The sequence below is a fragment of the Larimichthys crocea genome, unplaced genomic scaffold, assembly GCF_000972845.2.
Source record: "Larimichthys crocea isolate SSNF unplaced genomic scaffold, L_crocea_2.0 scaffold319, whole genome shotgun sequence".
Taxonomy (NCBI): Eukaryota; Metazoa; Chordata; class Actinopteri; family Sciaenidae; genus Larimichthys; species Larimichthys crocea.
In genome coordinates this window covers 212,249-235,912 of record NW_020854203.1, presented here as the reverse complement: position 1 = coordinate 235,912, position 23,664 = coordinate 212,249, and the positions used below count along the sequence as shown (strand labels likewise).

At 41.8% G+C, this 23,664-nt stretch overlaps 1 protein-coding gene across 4 annotated transcripts in view; it reads left to right on the top strand.

Moving 5' to 3' along the window:
• Nucleotides 1-17,187, top strand: part of sema5ba (sema domain, seven thrombospondin repeats (type 1 and type 1-like), transmembrane domain (TM) and short cytoplasmic domain, (semaphorin) 5Ba) — a 176,088-nt gene extending 158,901 nt beyond the window's left edge. For 2 of the 4 annotated variants that reach the window (XM_019252966.2, XM_010729895.3), the window contains 5 exons: nt 2,867-3,037; nt 6,277-6,414; nt 8,742-8,786; nt 11,103-11,308; nt 14,557-17,187. In XM_019252966.2, coding sequence (XP_019108511.2) covers nt 2,867-3,037; nt 6,277-6,414; nt 8,742-8,786; nt 11,103-11,308; nt 14,557-14,733 — 737 coding nt within the window. In that variant the 3' untranslated portion in view covers nt 14,734-17,187. Of the gene's footprint in view, nt 1-2,866; nt 3,038-5,686; nt 5,958-6,276; nt 6,415-8,741; nt 8,787-11,102; nt 11,309-14,556 lie in introns of those variants that run through there. The other 2 variants (XM_019252967.2, XM_027276130.1) reach the window with 2 other exon arrangements.
• The last annotated feature ends 6,477 nt before the right edge of the window (nt 17,188-23,664 follow it).

Below are 23,664 nucleotides of genomic sequence, written 5' to 3'. Positions count from 1 at the left end.
AAAGGATTTTTTTTGGTTACAAGTGCATATTGGACACTGTTGGAGTCTTGAGAGTAATCAACCAAAGTCTGCAGAGAAAATCAGTCATGACAGTTGATAGCCTTAAATGGGTTTTCATGTGCTTTTTTTTGTAAACCATAAAGTCGTTCCAACTATCTCTCCAAAACAACTTGAATGCAGAAAGTTGCAAACACTCAGACAGAGTGCAGATAAAGCCAGTTAATGGCTTTTTTTCTAACGTCTTCCATATATTATGGGTTCATAAAGACAAGACATGCACACTGAGAGACAGTGATGGAGGCTGAGAGCGAGGGAGGTCAATGGTGGTAGTAAAATACTGCTGAGTGGATCATTAGCTTCATTAGCTAATGGTCACCAGCAGCTGCAGCAGTGCAGGGAGAGTCCTTGGACAAATGAAGTTATCTATTTCAAACTCCTCATCAAACCATAATCAGGCGACCTAGAACTCTACTGGCCACAGACCTACAGGCAACACTTATTAAACTAGACTGAGGACAGACATATGCACTTACACACACACACACACACACACACGCACACACGCACACACGCACAGTGGCTGGCATGAGAAAAACTCCTCTTAAGAGCTCATCTTAAATATTCATGACATGTGCCTTATGGATGAATGAATTATCATTGGCTGCTGCAAAGCTGATCAGATTCCTGTTGTGTATTTAAATGTCAGTAGTTGGCACTCACATGGCATCCTTAGCGATTAGCTTAGCAACTGACACATGTAACCCGAGAAAGCTCAGAAGAGGCGGCCTTGGTTTCCTCCCACTGGGAGACAGCGAATCGGGAAGCCTTTTGCAATGAGTGTCACGTGCACAGCCGGTCTCACTGCGTCTGTCCTGGGCAGACATGCAGGTAAGAAGGACAAGGCCAGTGACAAAAGAGAGAATGAGTGCAAAATAGTAATTGATGGTGAGATTAGAGAGGAGGACGAAGGCAATATAGATTGCAGAGGAGATTGAATGAATATTGTGCTAGTGTGTGTGCAGGGGAAGGAGGTGGGTCACACTTAGCCTGAATTCAATTATGAATCTCATTATAAGAACTTCTGACCTGAAAACAGTCTTTTCACTTAAGTTTGTATTCTCAGACCTCTTCAGCTGCAGAGCTGTGGATCCTTTGTGAGTCCAATATGAAACACTATTAAAGCTAGTCTCAACTGTCAAGTCTTCATTAGCAAACTGCAAGTCAGTTGTAGCAAGTCATCGTCAGGCAACAGTCCAAGTCAAGTCTCAGGGCAGTTGAGAAATAAATCAAGTCTCAGTTCAATCCTAGTCAGTCCAACTCAAGTCTCAAGTTTTGTCAAAGCTAGTCTTGAGTCAACTCTATCAATTCTTAGTAAATATGCAAAAGTCATAGTTTTGAAAGACTGAAGATCTTATAGGTTTAATACTTGAATATTTCATGATACAGATGGGAGGACACGTCAAAGAGGCACTCTTGTTCACTCCACAACTCCACCAATTTCTCCTCCTTTTCAAGGAGAGCACCGAGGCACCAGACTCTTACACCAAACAATTGTGATGACAGGAATATGCTGCAAGACCAGCATGAAAGTGCACATCTGGCCAGATAATAACCCTAAATGCATTTAAAGATTCACTTGCTGTGCTCAGCTCTCAAGTCAGTCTAAGTCAAGTCTCAAGTTTTATCCAAGCTAGTCTAGAGTCAAGTAAATACGAAGAGGCTTGCCTGCTGGTCCAGATTTTTTCTGGTGATATTACTCAAGGCGAAGACTCAAATCTACAGCTCTGGTGTTCCCGTGCTGCCAAACAAACACACTGAGGTTGAGAATGGCACGTTTCATATGAAATGAACACAGCAAGTCAGCCACAAGAGGCAAGGGGCAGGCAGTAAGAGTCCTAAAAGCAAGATGTCAGTCAGGTGGTCGTGGGTCGTACAGTAATCCAGTGAGTCAGACACAGTCAGGTAAACAGCCAGTTAGTCAGAGCCAGTCAGGCAGAGAGGTGGCTGGCTGTGAGAGCTAGTCAGTTAAGTGGTCACAGCCTGCTTCACTCTCAGTGTCACGCTAATCCACTCAGCTAATGGAGTTTTCTGCAGCACTGTGACGTTACCTGGCAACACCGCCTCTGTTCCGTCAGTAAGACGGACATCAGTCAGTCAACCAGCAAGTCGGTTAGTCAGTCACACTCTTCTGATTAGATCAGATGAAACATTAACGGTTCCCGTGGGAAGAGTGAATCAATACGCCAGTAAGACAGGACAGAGCAAAGATGATGTAGGATATGATCGGGAAGAGGGCAAAGCCTGAACAGACATTTATGACAGTAGAACATAACAATATATGAAATATAGCATGAATGTAGGGCATGGTCCGACAAAAATGAATGTATAAGAAAAAGAAAGAACCTTCTAAATGACCTCCCTCTGCTTGATGTGGTTGTTAGTGAGGCATCCTCACCAAGCCTGACTCCAACAGCTTGGCTGTAGCCTGTGTTGGGCTTGGCTACATCTTGCCTTGTGTTAAGGTCTGTCAAAGGGGTAAGTATTAGAAAATAGATGCCCAGATGTTGTAAGAGGTATACATTCTGCATCAGTGCTAAAACATTTTACATCAGCAGCCTAAGGATACATCCAGCTGGAGTCCACAAACACACCCAAACTACACTGGGCATTAAAAGAGTTTTATACACAGCAAAAGACAAAGTCTTTCCAGCTAGGGCCATCCAGCCATTATTTGTACACAGGGAGAACATGCAAACTCCAGCTAGGGCCAATATTATAATAATAAATAATATTATAGATGTATGCCTATGAAATAGCTACCTGCTGCTGTATTTCTAACTTGTATGTGTGTGTCTGTGTGTTACAGTAAACGGTGCGTGGTCTTGCTGGTCGTCTTGGTCTCAGTGCTCAGTGGGTTGTGGCGGCGGTCACTACCAACGCACACGCTCCTGTAACAGCCCTACCCCTGCCAATGGAGGGGACATCTGCATAGGACTGCACACCGAAGAGGCCCTGTGTAACACACACACCTGTGATGGTAAGGTCACACATAAAATCTAAACTGTGTCACGCCATCACTGCTTGGGGTCCTTTCATCACGCCTTCAGGCGGACAATCATTTCCCACACCGCTGCATTTTTGTGTCGCCCCCTTCACTGAATTGCTTCTTTCATGTTTTTCCCCTAATGAATAAACCTGGTCTTAGATAAAAGAAAAGATAAAGAGAGTCATGCTGAGAAAACAACCCGTCCTCCCACCGTCTCCTGCTGTGCTCTGAGCGCCATGGCAACCTCTCTGAAAAGGTTTAAAAAGACATCCACTTGTGTTATTGTTGTACTGAAAATATTGAAATATAACATAATGAGTCTGAAGTTTGGACTGCTTGTGTATGCAGAGTGCATGTTTGATACTGGTAATAGAAATCAAACAAATAACACAGTATGTCTACCTTTATGAATCCTGCCTGAGAGGTTCTGGAGAGAAATTGATTTGTCAATGTAAAAACAGGAAAAACATTTAAGAATTAGTTAACCCGAATGTAAAAAAAACAAAAAAACAAAAAAACATTTTCTCACTCTCCTCTCGTGGTGTTCAGCTGTGCTGTTTGATTTGCCCAGGTTTCAGGATATTCATTTCTGCTTTCACCAATCCCATTTCAGTCAAGGACATTTTGTCCAGGATGCAGCGATTCCTGTTGAAGGTTCATCCTCCTTCAGTGCTGTTTCCTCCATTATTTAATTTTTCTTCTATCTACCAGGTGTGCACTGGATAACAAGTTCTCCTTTGGGAGTTTTGTTTGTGCTGCTCTGAGCACTGCAAAATTGAAATTTTGAATTTGAGCTTGTGTTTTTGTCACTTCTTCTCCTGACCGTACTGCAAATCAACTCCCAAGTTGCAAAAACCAACAAGAAAAGCTGTTGTCAGTCAGTGACTCGCAGATATTATCCATAATGCAACAAGACATCGTTTTTTTCAAAGAAAAATGATCAGCTTTTGTTTTTGTTGATGGAATTCATATGTGCACCTTTAATAACTAAAAACTTTTAGTTAGACCCCTTTTCCTGATGATCCACAGAACACTGCTTATGTGGACTGTTGGCTGAATGTTCTGTGGATTAAAACATTAAATGTTTGTTTTGATGAAACTTTTTAAAGCTGTGAGCACTACAAATCATTTCTTTTATTTTTATGCAACAACTTATCCTTATCAGGGTTTCAGGGGATTTGGGCTAATCCCAGCTGGAATTGGGCAAGAGGCAGGGTACACCTTGGACAAGCTGCCAGTTCAGAAGTGAAATATAATATTCATACATGTTTTTGTGAGTGTCTAATCACCTGGAAGTTTTTGCCACATTAGAATGAACCTTCTATATATCTATAGATGGGCACAGAATCCCCCACCTTTCTACAGTAGCCCAGAACAGACAAACGTAACACAGGCTACAGATAGGGCCACTAACTCCTACACACTTTAAACATGGATAAATAAAACAAAACTATCAAGATACCACAAGAGGTAAGTGAGAAAATGTGTTTTAGTTATTTGCATGAACTAATCCTTTAACATCATAACTATAACATAAGGAGACAGACCAAAAGAAATAATAATAAACAAACAAGTTGCTGATGCTGAAGTCGAGTTTAAATAGATGGGTGGGGTTTTATTGGAGGTTAGTTTTGTTTTTCCCCAAAGTCTCAAACCATTTCATAAGATTTGAGATGTATAACAACACCCTCAGCACCCCCCCGTCCCACTACTGCTTTTCTGCTTCAACAAGGACACTGAAATATTCATGAGATCTATTTGCTAATCCAGGAGGAGAAAAAGAGTACAGCATCAGAACCCGCAGCAAGGCTTCAGCCTGACACTGATTTGAGTTTAATATCAAACAGCCTTCAACGTTTTGTCGCCACAGTGTGATTTTCATATTTTCTTTATTCATTGGAAACAAAAATGGCCTGGACAAATGTTGTCTGGGGCCTGTGTGTGTGTGTGTGTATACAGTGGTGTCTTGTAGCGCAGATGATTTCTGCCTGAATTAAATAGATGTTTCCACCTAACTGTTGTTTTCCTCAGCTGCTTTTCATTTTGAATCAGTCCACCTGTCACTCACAGGGAGAGAACGCTTACAGTCAGCCTTCCTAGTAATTACAAAGAAAGGTAAATGGCTTTTTGTCTTTTTATTCTCTCTTCGCTGAGATGCTAATCAGCCTCCTCTATCAGGTTAATGTTTTCCTGTTTGACGTGGACCAACACGTCCTGCTGGATCTGTGCCGATCGACTGCTAACAACCTCTCCAGCCCCCATCACTATCCTCGTCCACTCGTTTATTGACAGGAGCAATATCAGTCATCTATCGGGGTCCTCCCGGTTCCGCCATCCTCTCTGCATATGTAATTAGAGGCAAGCTGGTTGTCAGTCACAGGGATATTTGATGGCTCTGTCGCAGGTCATTTGATTAAAGTCTCCACCGGTAATAGAGGACAGCAGGAAGGACTGTGGGGACGGAATACTAACGAGGAGCCTCAGGCCTGATGGCGTTCCTTTAGACTCAACAGTACGATCACGCAGGTTGTCAGGGTGACAAAAATAAATGGGAATAAATGAAGCAATTAAAGCAGGCTGTAGTGATGCACGGTTATTAAACACGTTTGAGGTGGTCGCTGTGTTTTTTTGTGTGTCTAGACGGTTGTGCGGCAAGAATGGAGCAGATGGTGGAGACTGAGCAGCCTGTCAGTGAGCGCCAGACTGATAGGAAAGGTAAAAGAGGCCTGTCCTCTGCCTCTCCTCAGGCCCATACTGCCAAAACTGCACACTTGAGAGCACCCTGAATAACAAACCAGCTTTTTCATCAGCCTTTCATTGCAGTAGCTTGTGCTCCCTCCACTCCGGTGCTCTTAAATGCTGGGTGAAAGAGTGCAACAAGTGCATGGTTCAAAGGGAGGAGCTGAGAGTTGGGAATTTTCTCTTTCCTCTTGGGTAGGAGCCTTTGTTTACTGCTCGGTCGCCTGCTGCGGGGAAACAGTACTAAAGCTTGGCTCGGGAGACAAACATCTCCGCTATGCACTAAACAAACTCTCCACGGGTTTACTCTTCCAATCCTGTGTACATCACAAACACTTTTTGGTGTGTTTGGACTGTGTGGCTGGCCGGGAAGTTCGGTGGCCGCAGGAGGTGACAGCTTGGGTGGGCGCGTTGGTTTCCAGGCCGTCTGAGTTTGATGTGGTCTTGTGTTTGTCTGGGTTTCTATTGAATACTCTTTTTTCTGTGTTTAGGTGGCTGGATGGCCTGGTCGCTGTGGTCAGCGTGCGATGATTCAGGCTTGCAGATGAGGAGTCGGGTGTGTGGTGCTCAGGGCAACACCCCCTGTGTGGGGAACAGCACTCAGCGCAGAGACTGCAATGAAATACCTGGTGAGTCAGTCAGCACTTGGATACACTGTACATGTGCAGCCTCCTTCAAAGTAGTCATAACAGGTCAAGGTTGACCGAGGTTTCTCGACTGCGGTGTTCTTGTGCCTTCGCGGCCCTCAAAAAATCCCAAAATACACTGCATGCTTTTCACCAAAACCTTTAAACTTGTCATTTTTGACGTCCAAAGCAGAGTGCACAATGTGCTTGTCATTCCTAGTGGTTTATTCTTTGCTTTTTCAAGAGTTAAACGATTTTGTTTTCCATGTTACCGTCATACTATGGACAAGAAAAGGGTTGCCAACTGAAAAACAGAAAGAAACCATCTCTGACAACAGACCTTTTTCACAACAGCCATTATGACATGAAATAAAAGGATAAACACAGGCGTTGCCATTGATACTTATTAAGGTTCGGCTCCATTCTGTTCAAACAGAGTCAGGGTGCTGCTGTGGTGCATGTTGCCCACTGACGGTATAAAGAATGGACAGCGTATGCCTGACATCACCTGTAGGTTTCTGGAGTGGATCACTGAATGACGCCTGGGCACTCAAACAAGCCATCTACAATGGCACCTACCTGTCAATCAAAGCAGCCACGGTGTTAATGAAGTTAGTGAACGTGTGAGTTATATCAAAATTCCCCCGCAGTACTGTTGTCACAAACATGGAAATTAGTTTTTAGTTTAAGTTTGCTCTGAATCCATTTTTAAAAACAGAATTTTGTTTTGTAGCACGTTAGCGCATTGATTAGATAACAGCTTCATACACACACATTTGTCCACCAGTCCTTGACATGCTCGTCTCCTTACGCGCATTATTAAAACACAAAAGTTCATTAACAAAATCTTCAGTTCACATAACCGAGCAGACACCTGCGCCTGTCTTCTGTGTGTGTGAGTCCTCGAGGTCCAGCATGCTGCTGCAGTCTGATTAGACAACCAGCTCCAGCTGTGTTCACCTGGCACTGCTCTCCTGAGCCGTCCACACACAACGCTCTGTCTGCTGCAGCCACAGCCTCCACACATGTAATGAGAGCGTATAATCACTATATAACTCCACTGAAACATAAAATAATAATCAAGTAATCAATGTATTAACAAACAATAGATATTTTTCACAGCAGCTTTTCTGACATGAAATAGAAGGTAAACACAGGTGTTACCAATGATACAAATGAAGGTTCAGTTCCATTCAGGTCAGACAGAGTCAGGGAGCTGCTGTGCTGCATGTTGGCTCACTGGAAAGTCTCTGCTGCAGTAAATAGATATGAACCTTAATTAGTATCATCGGAATTTATGTCAAAATGGCTGCTGTGAAACGTTCATCCATTTGAAGGTTTTTCCATGCCACACTGTTGGCACTGGTCTGTGCAAGGTCAGACAGTAGTCAGGTTCAGCCCACAATCCTTTATATTTGCAGCTTGTGACACATCTCGTCTCTCAAGTATCATCATCCTCACCACCCTGGATTCCATGAGCACAAACATACCTTATTTGTGTGTGTGTAGCCAACATCGTCTTCATGCACTAAAGTCATCTGCTTCTGTTAATTAACCATATTTAAATAAATAAGTCTATGTGAATCCAACTAGTTAACGGTTTGACCCTGTTAGCCACGGCATACCTTGTTATGCTGATGACGATCTCAGAAAGTTTCTCCTGAGACGATCTTTCATGGCCTGCCAGCGTTGGCCTCTCCTCACTCAGAATCCCTAATGAGTCCAGACCAAGGCGATTAATATTAATGGGTTGTCGCAACACCAAATCACATCTAATTTTATTGCAAATTTCAATGAGGCGATGGATGGATTTGTTAAGGTCACTCACAGTGGGGAGGCGGCTGTGAGAGGAAGCTGAAAAATTAGGCCAAAAAATTAATCAGGAGATGTGGCACTGCAATTAAGTCAGCTCACACACACACACACACACACGTCATCCATCCCTGCTCCCTTCTTCTTTATTTCTAGGATTTGTCGAGATCAACACACGTTGTAGCTGTAATTTATTGTCTTGCATTCAAGCATCTCTAACAGCAACCAGGGAGGTTGAATCTGATGGAGCGGAGCTGCTTTTTTCACTCAACAGTCCATTTTTCTCTACAAAATTCTTCTCCATGGAGCATTCATGCAACATTTTGAGCAACATTTCAATTTCTCATTCACTGTTTTTGTTTCTGCATGTATCCACTCCCCTGATGTTACAGTCGCTGGTTGTTGTGCTCTGAAGGCTGTTTCTCCAGAGAGTGTGTGTTTGTGCACGTGTGTGTGTGTGTGTGCATGTGAATGTGCATGCATGTGTGTCTGACCCTGTGTTCCTCTCCTCTCTGCAGTCATTCTCCCTGCATCTGGTTTTGATAAGGACCAACACTGTGGAGGTAAGTGGATAAACAGCTGCCTTCACTGTGTTTCTGTGTGCATGTTAAGGTTTTGCCCCTGTGACTCCACAGATGTCTGCCCATGACGTGTGTCTTCATGCATTATATGTGCATCCTCATGTGTTTATTTCAGTCTGTGCAAAATTCAGACATACCGGAAGAGGAACCGAATTGTGTACTCTGATGTGCCTGGAATGGGCAAATGTGGAAACTGTTGGATAATTGCATATTGAGACATACTCAGGACAGATGTTTTTCTTCAACTCACATCAAAACTGAAGTTTCATAACCTCAAAATAAGTGATAGGAAGTACAAAACCAAAAAATACAAACCCAAGTGCAGGTAATGGATAAACACAAACCAGAATTGTTAAAATCCTGCAATTCTTGACCAAAGTAATTACTTAACAACTCAACAATTTATATTCAGTCATATAGCTGATGCTTTATCTAAAGTAACTTACAAAAAGGGAACAATCATGGTACAGTGAGATAAGGACATGTTAGAGCAGCAATAAGTACTACTTGCGTTGAATCAAGTGACAGTTCGAGAAGGAAGAAGATTTATCATGTCCAGTTGTTGGTAGTGTTGGGGAGGAGGTCCTCTCTGAAGAGCTGGAGGTCTTCAGGAGGTTTTGAAGGTAGAGAGGGACGCCCCTGATCTGGTAGGAACTGGTAGGACGTTCCACCAACGGGGAACAACAGACGGGAAAAGTTTGATTGCCCTGAGGTGGCAGAGCCGGGCATCATTTATTGAAAGAAAGCTACGGTCAGGAGGTAAAACATGCCTGTACAAGGGTATTCAAGTAGGTGGGTGCAGAACTGGAGACTACTTTGTAGGCAAGCACTGAATTCAATGCGGGCTGCTACAAGTACTGTAGCCAGTGGAGCTCGCTGGGTAACATGTGCCCTTTTGGGTTGATTGAAGATCTGGTGTGCCACCGCATTCTGGATTATCTGAAAGTGTTTTACTGTGCAGGATGGAAGACCCATCAGGATGGCATTACAGTAATCGATTCAAGAGATGACTACAGCCTGTATCAGGAGTTAGGTAATATGTTGAGTTAGGTAAAGCCTGATTTTTCTCATGTTGCAAAGTGCAAAGCAGTGCAACTGGGGAACCGAGGCAACGTGATCAGAGAAGGTTAGTTTCTCACTACCTTGGTAGGGGCAAGAGATAGCGAGTCAATTTTTATGTTGATATCATAGTGCACCGTAGGTTTGGCTGAGAAGACCAGCAGTTCAGTTTTTGACAGGTTTAGCTGGAGGTGGTGTGCCTTCATCCATGTAGTTCATGTTTCTGAGAGGTATTTAGAGATCTGTGCAGAGACTGAGGGGTCATTAGGTGGAAATAAAAGCCATTTAAATCATGTAGAAATTGGTAGCCAGTGTGAAGCTACATGTTCCAGCCTTTGGCACTTAGTACATTTTATTCCATCATAAGAAGAAAAAAAAAAGAATGTTTGATTTAACTGGTGTGTCTTAGCACAGCGAAAATTTTATGACTTCAGTCAGAGACACTTAAGTAAAAAAAAAAAAAAGTACCATTTATATTCAGTGTAAAAAGCCTCTGCTCTCTGAAGCAGCTCTGAATGAATCCAAGAAGCAACAAGGACTCTAATCACCTTTCAACAAATACTTGAACAGTAAATTTTTGAGTTAAACTAACCAAATGAAAAGCTTTGCTGAAGGTGAGGTTTTGGTGGTGGAAGAAGTAGAAATGGGAAACGGCGTCAGCATGAGCATTTAAAGGTTAAGATTGATGAGTGTCAGGTAATGTTGGCTGTGCTGTACACCTGTGTGAATCATTCTGCAGAAAGGAATGGTTTTCTTTCTCACTGACAGATTGATTTTGCAGCATTGTTTCAAAATTTGGCAACGTTTCCAGGTTGAAAATTGGATTTACTCAACCCAGTGATCTAATCACGTCTTGGAAAAGATTGTTATTGCTCAAGAGAACTGTTTATCATTTTTTGTACTGCCTACTTTTTTTGTAAAGATTATTTCTTTGACATCTTGCCTTTATTGGACAGCTTACAGTGTAGTTATAGCCAAAAAATATAGGTGGAGAGAAAGACATTTCAGTTAAAGGCATGAAATGAAATGGAGATGTTACAGTTATAACTTTTAGGCCACCAGACACCTTTGTGCTGCTGATTTGAAATCTGCATTAGTCTCTTTTAGACTGAGAATTCTGGTAAATTTAGGATGCACATAAATCCGGGGGTGTGGAAGGACAGCATAATGTAAAATATATCATCTGACAATGTATGCTAAGCCTTTAATAACACCCTACCTTTCTTCTTCATTTCCCAGCATTCACCTCCATCCATCTAATCGCCACCGGTGTTTCCTGTTTCCTCGGGGCGGGGCTGCTGTCCTTCCTGATCTATGTCTACTGTCAGCGGGTCCACAAGCCTTCGCAGGAGTCCGCCATCATTCACCCCACCACCCCGAACCACCTTAACTACAAGGGCAACACCACGCCAAAGAACGAGAAGTACACGCCCATGGAGTTCAAGGTACGCCTTGTTTAAAATATCCTATAGATAAAAGTAATAAAAATGGAAATAGAAGGACTGTTTACTTGGTGTTATTCACACACACAAACACACACAGTGTAAATGCTGAAGATTCAAGGGCAATGAATGTGATTCATGTTTTATTTAGAGCCTTTATTCATGCATTTATCTCAATAGAGCGCTAAGCACACAAGATGAATTACTGCTCATTTTTATTCCTCCTTGCTCTTTTACAAAACCTATAAACTTTAAGCCATCCTACCTGCTACAAACCAAGTACTCATTAATGGTCCCATTAGCTTTCTAAAGAATTGGTTAGCCGTCAACCTCCCACCGCTATCGGTCGAGTGTGCATTCACATTTGAAATCAAGAAACTATTTTCGCCAGTTCTTTTGGGCTTTTAGTTGGGTTTTTTTGTCTTATTCTTTACAACTTCTGTTGCGTTTCTCACTAACTGATTGTTGATCATTCAAGATTGTGAGATTATTATTGATTTTTCTGTCTCTGTAGAGTGACAAAAGCATGAATGTGATAATCAGCTGTAGATAAATTAACTTTTTATGATCTGAACCAAAGGATTGATTTTGATCTTTGCCACCACCATCTCAGCTACAGTCAGTGATTTAAGTTAATTAAAACTGGCTGATCTGACACCAACCTATTTTTCCTTTTTGTTTTTTTATTTTTTATTTTCCCACACTTGATACTCCAAAGTATAATATTCCATCTTTCATAAGCAGCACAGTCATTCATTCCTCTAAAATCTGCAGCTGAATCTGTCTTACTTGGAACATTCTCTGTCCCCTGCGGCCTCTCTGAATGATCACAGAGCAGCTCAGATTCTTAAATGATATGCCAAAGAGATATTATTTCTCTTTCAGACACATGGTTAACTTGCCAATCGAGAGACGACATCACATTTCCCGTTGACACTAACCCATCAGGGCTGACACAGTTGTTGCATCTCAAACTGTCTTTGTTTTTGTGGCGGATGGATGTTTCTTCACGCTGCAGTAAGCCACTACTTAAACTCCGACTCCAACATATTGGCTTACTTTTTTTTTCTTTTTTTTTTTAAAGATATTATTTGGCCTTTTCAAGCTTTATTTTTGATGGAGACAGCTGAAGAGTGACGGGAATGTGGGGAGAGAGAGACGTGGAATGACATGCAGCAAAGGGCTGCAGGTTGGATTCCAACCATGGGCCACTGCTGAGGCTTCGTCCATGGGGCAGACGCTCTACCAACTGAACTAATCGACACCCCATATTGGCTTACTTTTAAGAAAAATGAAGTTGTAATACATCAACCCAAAAAAGCTGTTTTGCAACTGACTAATACAGCCCTTTAAATGGTTCCTCTGGAGTCCCATCACAGTGGACTCTACAGCATCATTTGGACTGTGTGTTAAACTCACAACTAATGTGGTGAATATAGGGAGGGATAATGGATCCAGAGGCCACAACACTGTTTAAGTGACCTTTATTTGGGTCACCAACACTGGTGATGTCAGGTTGAGCTTGAGGCTTTTCAACAGAAAAATTGGACTTGTGGAGTTAGAAAGATCGACAGATCATAGTGTCTAATGAAAGCTACGTGCATTATGGTTAAGCTAAAGGCCTCTGGCGTTCACATTTTGACCATTCACCTAAAAAAGTGGGTGTCTTGTAAGTTCCCAAACTTTAATAAAATTCAATACTAAAACCATTTAATCACCATACAGTTGGCACATGGCCTTCTGCTATTGTTGCTACATCCTACTTAAGTTACTGTCCTGTCTCTGCTTCCTGTTGAACAATGGGCTTATGGGTCTTAATTAACTCCCTAACCCTAACTAAATCTTATCACTCATATTAACATATAGATTAGGCCGTGTTCAGTAGCAGCACATTGGCCAACCAAATACATGCACACACATATTACTATTGACCCTGGTGGACTACCATTTATCTCACAATCGCCATGGTGGAACATAAAATAAACCCCTCTCTTCAGTTTGTTGTGAACTGTTAAGCCTTTAGTTCGTGGAGGCATTATTCAAACTGGACAGTTTATCTTCTTACCCTCGCTTATATTTTTCTTTTAGTCTGAACATTGCCTTTGTCTGACTTCAGCTGTGTGCTGGCAAGGACTCATCTCAATCTTTCCTATCAGTCTCACAGTATCTAAGATCCAGGAAGGAACATGGTGCTTAACCACAATGACCCATCCTGTGTTTTTGATCAGGTCAACCTCCTGACACTTGTTGGCCTTGCTGTTATTGTTGTTGCTGTGTGGCCACTGCGCTGACAGCCATTGTGGTGCTGAGAGCCTGAACTCATTAGGTTTAATGACCAGAAGGGGCCAGACTCTGCTGGATGTGCAGCCGATGTCACCGTGTGCCACTACATCACTGTTTATCCAGCAGGTTCCCTCTCCTCCAGGCCAATTTATGATGCCCAGCGTCGTGTATTTCACCGACTAACCTGATTATCTCCCTGCCTCTGTCCCCAGAGCTGTTCAGATGGATTACATTAGTCTAATGCTTCCCCTGGAAAGTGTTTCACCTTATGGTCGGCTTTTACCAGAGACTCAGCAATTGCATTAGAATAAAATGTGGGTTTTGGACTTGTTTATATTTAAGAGGGCTGCACTGAATTCCCGCCATCTCACATATTAGCGCATTGAGTACACTTGACATGAACTAAATTAAATTTATTAAATTGGTTTGCTCTGGTTATGAATACACTTACAGTACACAAGCCATGACCTCCAGGTCAGTAGAGGTATTTCATTCACCTGGAAGATTACTGAACACTAAACATAGTCCACTTACAAAATTTATTTTAGTCTAGTCGATAATTGAGTCCTTAAACTTAACTGAAAACATCTTCCAGTGTTTCTTTCAGCATTCCAATGAAAGTCTACTATTTTCTAGAACTGAGTATCTTTAAAGAGAATGAGCAGATCACACTAGGAAACATCTCGGTTCTTTAACTTGTTTTAAAGGAACAGTTCAACATTTTAGGAAATCTGCTTTCCTGGTGAGAGTGAGATGAGAAGATCAAGGTAAATATGAAGCAACGGCCTGGAAACTGTTTATCTTAGCTTAGCTTAGCATAGCATAAAGACGGGAATTTGTGGTTATATGTTGAATTATTTCTTGGCTGCCTGGTTATCTCATAATTTCCCAAAATGTTGAACTGTTCCTTAAAAAAAAAAGTCAAACATATGATTCAAAAGTGTTTTTTCTCTGCTGTGTCATTCCAGACGCTGAACAAGAACAACCTGCTACCAGATGAAAGATCCAACTTCTACCCAACGCCGCTCCAGCAGACAAACGTCTACACGACTACCTACTATCCCACAGCGCTCGGCAAATACGACTACCAGCCCAATTCCTCCCCTTCGCCATGCAGGACCTACAACCACAGCAACAACAGCTGAGACAAGCCCACAACTGGGTCTCCGTTCCCCCTCTTCCCCTGTCCCATCATGCCACTGCCCCAAACAGACACCGCCCCGATACCACGGTGACATAAATGTACCGACATGAACGAAAACGCTTCTCAGAACTTCGACCAGATTCCTCTGTTCGTCACCACCCCTCTCATCGCTCCCATAGTCTTCAGCAAGAGCAATTCTGGTTTTCTTTTCATCAGGAATGTGGGTTTGGACGAAAAGGCCCGTGTCCTGGTGCAGTCAGGGACAACCAGCTGGGGGTGTTCACATTGGGAAACGAGCAGAAAACTCTAGCAAGACAAGTTATGGATTTAGACAGCTTGTTATGACCAGAACACCTCAGCAGTGCTGAGTCGAGCATCCACAATACCAGAACCGGACATGAACAGAACATTTTAAAAATATATATTACATTCCTCTGGATCTGGGTCACCATTTCACGCCTCTCCATCACTAACCACATTCTCAGCCTGTCATGAACTTTGTCGAGTCCCTCGACAACAAAAGCACTGAGAGTGAAAGGCGCATATCGTCACGTCCAGAACATCGCAAAATGAGAAAACAACAACCAACTGAACTGTAAAATGAATGAAGCCGGCAAGGACGTATATTGGAGATCAAAATCAGTTTGGTTGTTAAGGGCGGATTCACTGCATTGTTGGTATTTCATTTGACAGGAAAGGCAGGTGTTTGGAAGACTAAACATCAGCCACCATAGAATCCAATTTTGATCAGTGTCACACATCTTTTGTGGAGATCTCATTAAATCAGAGCAAAGGGGATTGTGGGAAGCGTTCTGAACTGTACATAAAGCTTTGGGAATGCCTTGGGTGCCTGTATGCAATAGAGGGCAGGGGCGAGGTTTGTTTTCTTTCTATTTCTTCTGTTTGATTTTTTTTTCCAAGAACAATAAAAGACTTCTGAAAGGGAATTGATTGATTCTCCAATCGATTCTCCAATGGATGCATCGATTCTACTGAGTGATAAATAGCTCGGTGGTCATATCAAATATGGCCAGTGTGCTGAACAACTGGATTGGGTTTTTCTATGATGGTAGAATAAGCTAGTAGACTGGCACTTCTTTTTTTAATGTTTGTTTTTTAAGATGATACCTGTTTTATTCTCAGACGAGCCGTAGCATAGGAGGAAATATTTTGTTAAATAAAATCTAGCTGATTAATTCTCGTTTCTCTAATTTCACATATTCCTTTTTGTTTTCTTGATTTTTGTTTTTCCAGACATTTGGTAACCATTGCATCTTCAATACATGAAATGTTAACACAAATATAAAACAATAAAAATGACACCGGAAATGGTTTTTACAAAGAATGACTGGAACAAAACAATAATTTGGCTCTGCTTGAACAGAAAATAAGAAGAAGAAAACTAAATTATGCTTGCTTAGTTTGCCTGTGTGAAGATCAAAATGAGTGTGTGTGGGCGCGCATGCGTACTGTGTGTGTGCGTGCGTACTAAGTGTCTGTATGCCTGAATGGACAAAGGTGGATTGCTGTATTTTGTACAATGTAAATGCTTTCATACATATGACTATATATGAGGAGGTCTGCAAATTTTGTTGTGTGCATTTTTTTTTTTCCACATTCTGTCGCTGACACTCCAGGCAGTTTTTCTATATTTCATGTATGAGATGTTAATCATTGTAAGTTAAAGCATCGCGCCTCTGGTTCCTGCAGAGTTGGAACGGACACTATTTATAGTCAGAGCTTGGTTTATAAAGGGCATTTTCACAGCTATATTTTATTATTATTATTGCCTGATCAATGAATGCTAACCCAGCAATGCTTTTCAGTTCAGCTACTGTACATGCACGAGATGAGAGCTCTATCTGTATATAGGAGCAACAGCCTTCTTGCAGCCCATTTAATGACCTTGCAGAAGATCGTGTAAATGTATCTGTATATTGTATAGCTAACACTGTTTGTTTAAAAAAAAAAAAAAAAAAAAGCCTTATAGTTGTTTAAAAAAAGTGCAGCAGCTAAGTACACACCAACCATGAGGTTTGTTTGGGGACAGAGCTCCACAATGTGACCGACCGCCTGTGGCTTATGACCTTTCCCAGCTGCTCAAACATCAAATTTCCAGAGACACAGACTGAAAATAACTCTACGTAGCACTAATAATGTCAGAGTATCAAATATTAGGCTGCACATATAATGGAGAAATTGAATTTAAAAGATGATTTGATCTAATAAAGCCTTTATTGGCCTTGGTCTGAAAGCCAGTCATCTGATGGGTCAGTTCTGAGCTCTGTCCCCTGCGATGTGAGGCTCTGTGCCCTTCTATGCAACTTACCAGGTGTACTGTTAGACCTGTCATGTAGACTGTAATCACTGCCTTTTAGACACTGTGAATTTTTTGGTACCCTATATTTTTGTATATTGTACATTATAAAGGATAATAAACCTTGATGCCAACACAGCAGTATGGCCAGTGGGCTCTGTCAGAGAATTTGGAATTTCTTAAAAGGCTGACATTGATGATGTTTTTAAAGCAACACTGAGTAGAAATTTGTATTTTTGTGATTTGGCAACGCAAGTGCAATACCACCGTGGTAAATATGGATAACCAAAAATCAAGTACAACACAAGACATAGCAGCCAGCTAATGTTACTGACTAGTCCAACAGCAGTCAGCCCAGCTCGGCGTCTGTCTTTCAGCCTTTTATTTCACAAAGTGCTCACCAACGACTAAAAGTCAGTCCCACATTTACTCCTGTGGCCTCCTGCTTGGTCACTCTGTCCTTTTCTCTTCTCAGCTTCTTCTGTCACCATCCTCTTCGGTCTCTTCACTATTACCTATATCCACAGAGGCTGCTGATCCCGGTTACATTGTGTGTATATCTTGGCTCTGCTCCCTGCTTTCGCATGTGCACCTCCTCTTCCTAAACAGCCTGAGCTAACGTTAGTTAAAAGCAGCTATTTGTTTGCAGCAGTTTACTTTACTGTTCATCAGGAAACCCTGTAACTCACTGAGATGGACATCAGAGATCATATGGTACCTCCAGATGAGTTCTGATTCTTGAACTGATGTGTTTCCAGATTCTTGGAACTTTAGTGCTATCTAGTGAACCAACCTTTATTTCCAGTGAGTAGAGCCAAAAAAAAAAGGATGCCTCAGCAACAGAAGGCATTGCACCAGGACCTCTAGAATAAGACACGGCTGCTTCAGTTCGCAAGGAAAACCAAACTAAATTGAATAGCTATTATTTTTAGCTGAAATGCTCTGAAAGGTTCAACATTATGTTGGTGGAAAAGGCCTGTGTGCCAGTAGCCTATATTGAAGAACTCATTCAACTGTGCAGGAGGGTATAAAGTCCATGCACAGAGTGTCTTGTGAAGATTTAAGTTCAGTCAGAAGGGCAACTTCTCCCTACTGTCCTTCTTTAGTTATTACTCCATAAAAGCCACATGCTACCTCTTTTCTATCGCTCACTTTTTTTTTTTACACATTGGAGTCAATCACCTGTCTGCTTGGTTTTCAACCAGCTGAGGCTCACACTTTGGAGTACAGCAGTCACAGGAGTGCGGGTCTACATTAGCAGACAGCATCTCTGGTAATGAGTTTGTTGGCAGCTATGTGCATCAAAACCACTTGTGAAATGAAGCCTATTGGCCGGTGTTCAACAGTGTATCAACACTTCTCTTAAAGAGATCTAAACCAACAATTACTTTATCTTGCTACAGAATATGTGTGTAGTGCAGTCATACACCTTGGTGCCATAGAAATTCAGTTTTATCCAACAAACTCTAGTTATTTGTTTGGCAGGTTTTGTTAATGACATAACAAATACCTAAGACATGGCTTATCCACTAATCAGAGGATCAGTGGTTCGATGCATGTTGAAGTGTCCTTGGGTAAGATACTGAATCTCAATTTGCTCCTAAAAAGGCTGTGCCATCAGTGTGTGAGTGTGATAAACTCTTCTGATGAGCAGTTGGCACCTTTGCATGGTAGCCAGTGCTGTTAGTCAATGAATGTGTGTATGAATAGGTGATATGTAGTGTAAAAGCACCTTGAGTGGTCGCAACACTAGAAAGGTGCTATGTAGGTGCAGTCTATTTAGCATGTATCATATACTTAACTTCTCTGAAACAACCCTGAATGAGTATTTTTAATCTGTGGAGAGTACTGTATCTCAGTGTCGGGCCGACACTAAGAACTGAGCATCAGTGATGCTTTACTAGATTAATGAGTGTAGAGGAATAAAACACACCAGCCATGATCATCACAATGAAGTTATTTGTCGGTGCAACGGGATGGCTCCTTAGAGATTTTTGGATGACTGGAATTCACATTATTTCAGACTGTAGTTATACAGACAATACTTGTTCAGAGAACAAATGAACTGCTGGTTTTAGACTCTTCGGAAGATTGTTAGATAGTAAAAAGACTGGGTTCACAAGCTCTATCCCTCCACCACGCAAAATTCAAGGATTCGTTCACAGCAATGGTACCTCCAGCTTGGTTGTGTGTTCCAACAAAGACAGGTCACAGGAATCTTGTTCTTGTTGCGGCCATTGACAGTAGAAAGAATGGATGGCTTATCTACCCACAGGTTTCTGAAGAGCAGTTTGGAAGCTCAGAATGTGGTGGCTCAGACAAACTGCCTGTAATAGCACATATCTGTCAATCAAAGCAGCCATGTTGTTAATTAATATTTTAAATGAAGCTTATTACTGGCAGCCTGCCCAGGACAACTAAATACCATGGCCGCAATGTTGTTTGGTCGGTTCTCTGTGTGTCTTCACATCCTACCAGGAGCATTTTGCCTGCCAGACTTTGTTATCTTGCTCAGATTTGGTCATTGTTCCTAGGTTTATGTATTTCTACCATGAGTAAGGAGGCTAGGTAGTTATTTGTTTTAGTTAATTGTTTCCATTTTATGTGCTTTTATGACTGGAGTCTGCACAAAACAATTCTATGTTTTTATTGTGTCTTCCAGACAGCTCAATCTGTTCTTCTGGTCACAGCATCTGTCGAAAATAGACCAATCACATATTTTCCATGAAGCAGAGCAGAGAGTTCCTTCTGGGGTGCTTCTGAAATGTGCCAACCATTATTCTAGAATGGGCATGATTGGTCCAGGTGGGTGCTGTGCAGCCATTGTGTGGAATTTAGGCATTAGAATAGACCTTTTTCACAACTTCCGTATTTTGCACCAGAAATACGCAATTTCTGTGGAAACCTATTTCTTCCCTGGTATGCCGGTAACCAGGTAAACAAGAAAAATGGCGCAAGCATCTAGCAAAAGTTGTTGTAGTGTACCTGGGTGTTCCTGTAACGCCCAAAAGCAGCCTTATTTATCGTTCCACTCCTTCCCTGCCAACGAAGAAGTTAGAAGAAAATGGATTCACGCTATTCGGCGGGATGAAGGATCAACTTTTTCAGTTAAAAGGGGGAGTACCCACATCTGCAGCAGACACTTCACACCAGAAGACTACGTCTTGGGTATCACTGTTCGCCGCTTAAAACCTGAGTCTGTCCCTAGCCTTTTTCCTTGGAACGAGTACACCTCTAAAGAAAAAAGGGAGTCGGTGTATGATCGGTGCCAAAAGCATCTAGCCCTTACAAAAACCTGCCTGTCTACTACATTTGATACTATGACAAGCAAACACATAAACACAGCGATTGGCAAAAATGTTATGATGACAGCATTCGGCTAACGTTAACATTACGCTACTGTCGCAAGCTGCTACACACAAGATGTTCACTTGAAAAAAAGGCAGACAGTGAATAGTATTATTTGTAACATCACGACCACGACTGTTATATTGCTTTTAAAAAGTTATACATGTCCACTATACTATTCATACAACCTATAGCCCTAGGTCTAAGTGAACACACAAATCATTTGTTAGCCTCAGTGCTCTCTAACGTTAGCTACGCTACTTACCTTGAAAGTTGTGGACAAACTCTTTGTAGAAAAATGTATAACCTTTATCCAGTTTTTTCCTCAACGATTCGTGTCACGTCGGCAAAGGTCATCTTTGACAAATCCGTGAGGGAAGTTGTATACACATTTTTAAATTACCCGGCTTGCTGCTGTGTTGACATTAGACAGGAAGTCAAGATTCCCTGCGATTTCGTATTTCCGGTTTCTGTGAAAAAGGTCTATTAGCAGTGACATGGCCTTTTGTGCAGTGGAAAATGGTTATCCCAATAGGATAAAAAAATAAGCAAAAATTAAACAGTAAAACAAAATTAACATCAGTTTTATCCTTTAGTACTCTTTTAAAAAAGTAGCTACTTTGCCTGATGTGTACTACATCCTCTACTACACATCAGGCCAGTGGAGTCGCACTTTGTGTCGGACACGTGTCACAGAAGTGCATCCTCTCCCTTCATCTCTGGGACAAATGATTGCAGCGCTGGAATCCTTCGCTGCATGAGAACAGGGGAGATGGATGGGGCAAACGAGCCAAGTAGTCAGGGTGTGTCCAGCAGAGTGCCCGTGGATCACTGCTGGTGCCAGTGGCCTAGACACCAGTACTTTATCATTACACCACAATGATTCTGCTGCTGTGCAGAAAATCAAGATCAAACCCGGAGACCAGCTGCTGTCACACAGGACAGGAAGAGACAGTAAATAAAATCTGATAAAACATTCTGTGTACACTTTTTGTTGTCGTCTTTAGCTCTAACATAAATAACTGAGTGCACTGTTTGTATTTTTACTCTGAACCAGCTATATCACCAGCTGTCAGAAGCGAGAGCAGCCCTCTCTTAATCCCCTAAAACACAGGCACCCGCCCATGATTTCACATATCCCTACTGTATACGTCCTTCTCATTTGGTTCAATGCAGCCCGATCCGTACCTCTCAATTAGAGAGAGCGGCCTCACGGCAGTTTTATTAATGGTCGCAGTGAAAGCATTAATCAGTTGGTATTCTGCTGACAGACAGATGCAGTGATCGGCACTCTGGCAGGCAGCCAAGAGGAGGTCGCCAGGAGGAGGCTGTGGGCTTGAGGAGGCCGCCCTGATAAGATGGTAGAGGAGTCGGGGAGGAGACGGCAGCAAAGGAGTGGAAAGGACGCATGCTCGACTTTATAATTCACACTCTGTGCGACAGTGAGGAATGAGAATAGCAGTGAAGAGAAGGGAGGAAAACACCAGCTTCGGCTTTGTGACGATCACTGATATTAATGGGAGTTTTGTTAAAACAGAGATAGTAGCTACATGAAAAATGAGTCAGCATCTTTGGAAAACAGGGACCTGCAGCGAGAGTCACATTCATCATGAATTATCTTGGAAATTATAGGCTACCTGAAAGCCATTGTTTACAAATCTGTTAACATTTAAGAGGATGGAAGAAGTGCATTTTTCAGAGAAATGATGATGAAAAGTTTTACTAAAGCATATTTTATAATGGTTTTATTAATTGTAACTACAGGGTTTTTGAATCATTATTTATGCTTGTTAAATTAGCCATTCATACAGTAGGAGCCTTTAGTTTGCCAGGTTCCAATTTGCTTTGATTAATATACCTCCATCCTACCATGACCTTGTTTGTCTTTTTATCTTAAATCTGCAAAAAAAAAAACAAAAAAAAAAAACCCAATGTCCATTCATTAAAGCTGCATTAAAAGATTAATTGATTGATTGATTTTTAGACTCTAGGGGGCAAAACAAAAACCTCAACATGCTGATAACCGTATATGGCTGACATATTTACACTGTGCAAGCTTATTAGGAATGAGGTACCTATTTCTACATTCAGCAGATACAATGAAACAATCCATTAATGTGGAGTCCCGATTCTGTCCACTTGATGAATGTAAGCTCTGGTTTGGTCTCAACTCCTGAGAAAAATATCTAACTGTTTAGCTGCTAGATGTTCAGATTTCTTCAACAGCTAGTTAGTCATTCTGACTGGTAGCGTACAGTTGGTTTATCTCAGCGCAACCGCTGAAAACGGCTGCTTGTTGGAATATGGCATGTGTGCGAGTAAAGATGTGGCCACGTATGTTTCTTTCCTGTTTCCTGCGTCACGTCTACTGCAGCCCGTACAGCCCCAGGTCAGAGTTTACATTTGTGAAACTTTGACCAGGTGAATGAATCAATATAAGCAGTTATTATTCTACATGTTTCTTCACAAAAACTGGCAAAAAAGAGTGTCTGAGTGTGATTTATCAAATGCTTTAAAGGAAGTATTTCATTTGTTGTTAAATTTATAATCAGTCGTCTAATTTTTGAAACAGTAAAGTAGAAAAATCAAAAATCAAAAGCAATACCTAGTGTTGAACAAAAAAAAGGCTGTAGAAGTGTGGTGTGATTCACTAACGTGGTGGTACGTCAACCTCTTGCACATTACAAATAGTCAATAAGTAAAACCAACAAATATTAACGGATGGTTAAACATCAAATATGGATGCAACAGATCTTTTTCACAACGTACACTGTCAACTCCACCTGTCTAGGTGTCCCTGTTGCTCTCCTTGTGCTGATTTTGCAGGTGCTCAATGGAGGTGTCATCAGCTAAATGACTTGCTTTAATGAGCTTTATGGGCTTGTCGGCACCACCCAATTAAGGCCTTCCTAATCCTGCAGATGTCTCTCTGCAGCTCTGCTCTGCCGGGCTCTGGCTCTCTGACACTCTGGTTCTGGCTCTGGCATGAGGACAGCATGTGTTTTCTTGTTGTGTTCCTTTCATACATCCAGTCACACATCCATCCCTGTTTTACACTTCTGATGTACTGATAGCTACACGTTTTCCTGATGTTTGTTTATGAATAAATAATAAATAAATCTATTTTCTTTGCCACCACCTCATGTCGTCTCCCTTCTTGTTGCCGTCTTTGAGACACTGCCTACTGTTGTGTGGCCCAGGAGGACGTACGCCAGCCAAACTGATCTTTCAAACCTGGCAAACTAAAAACTGGACTCATTAATGGGT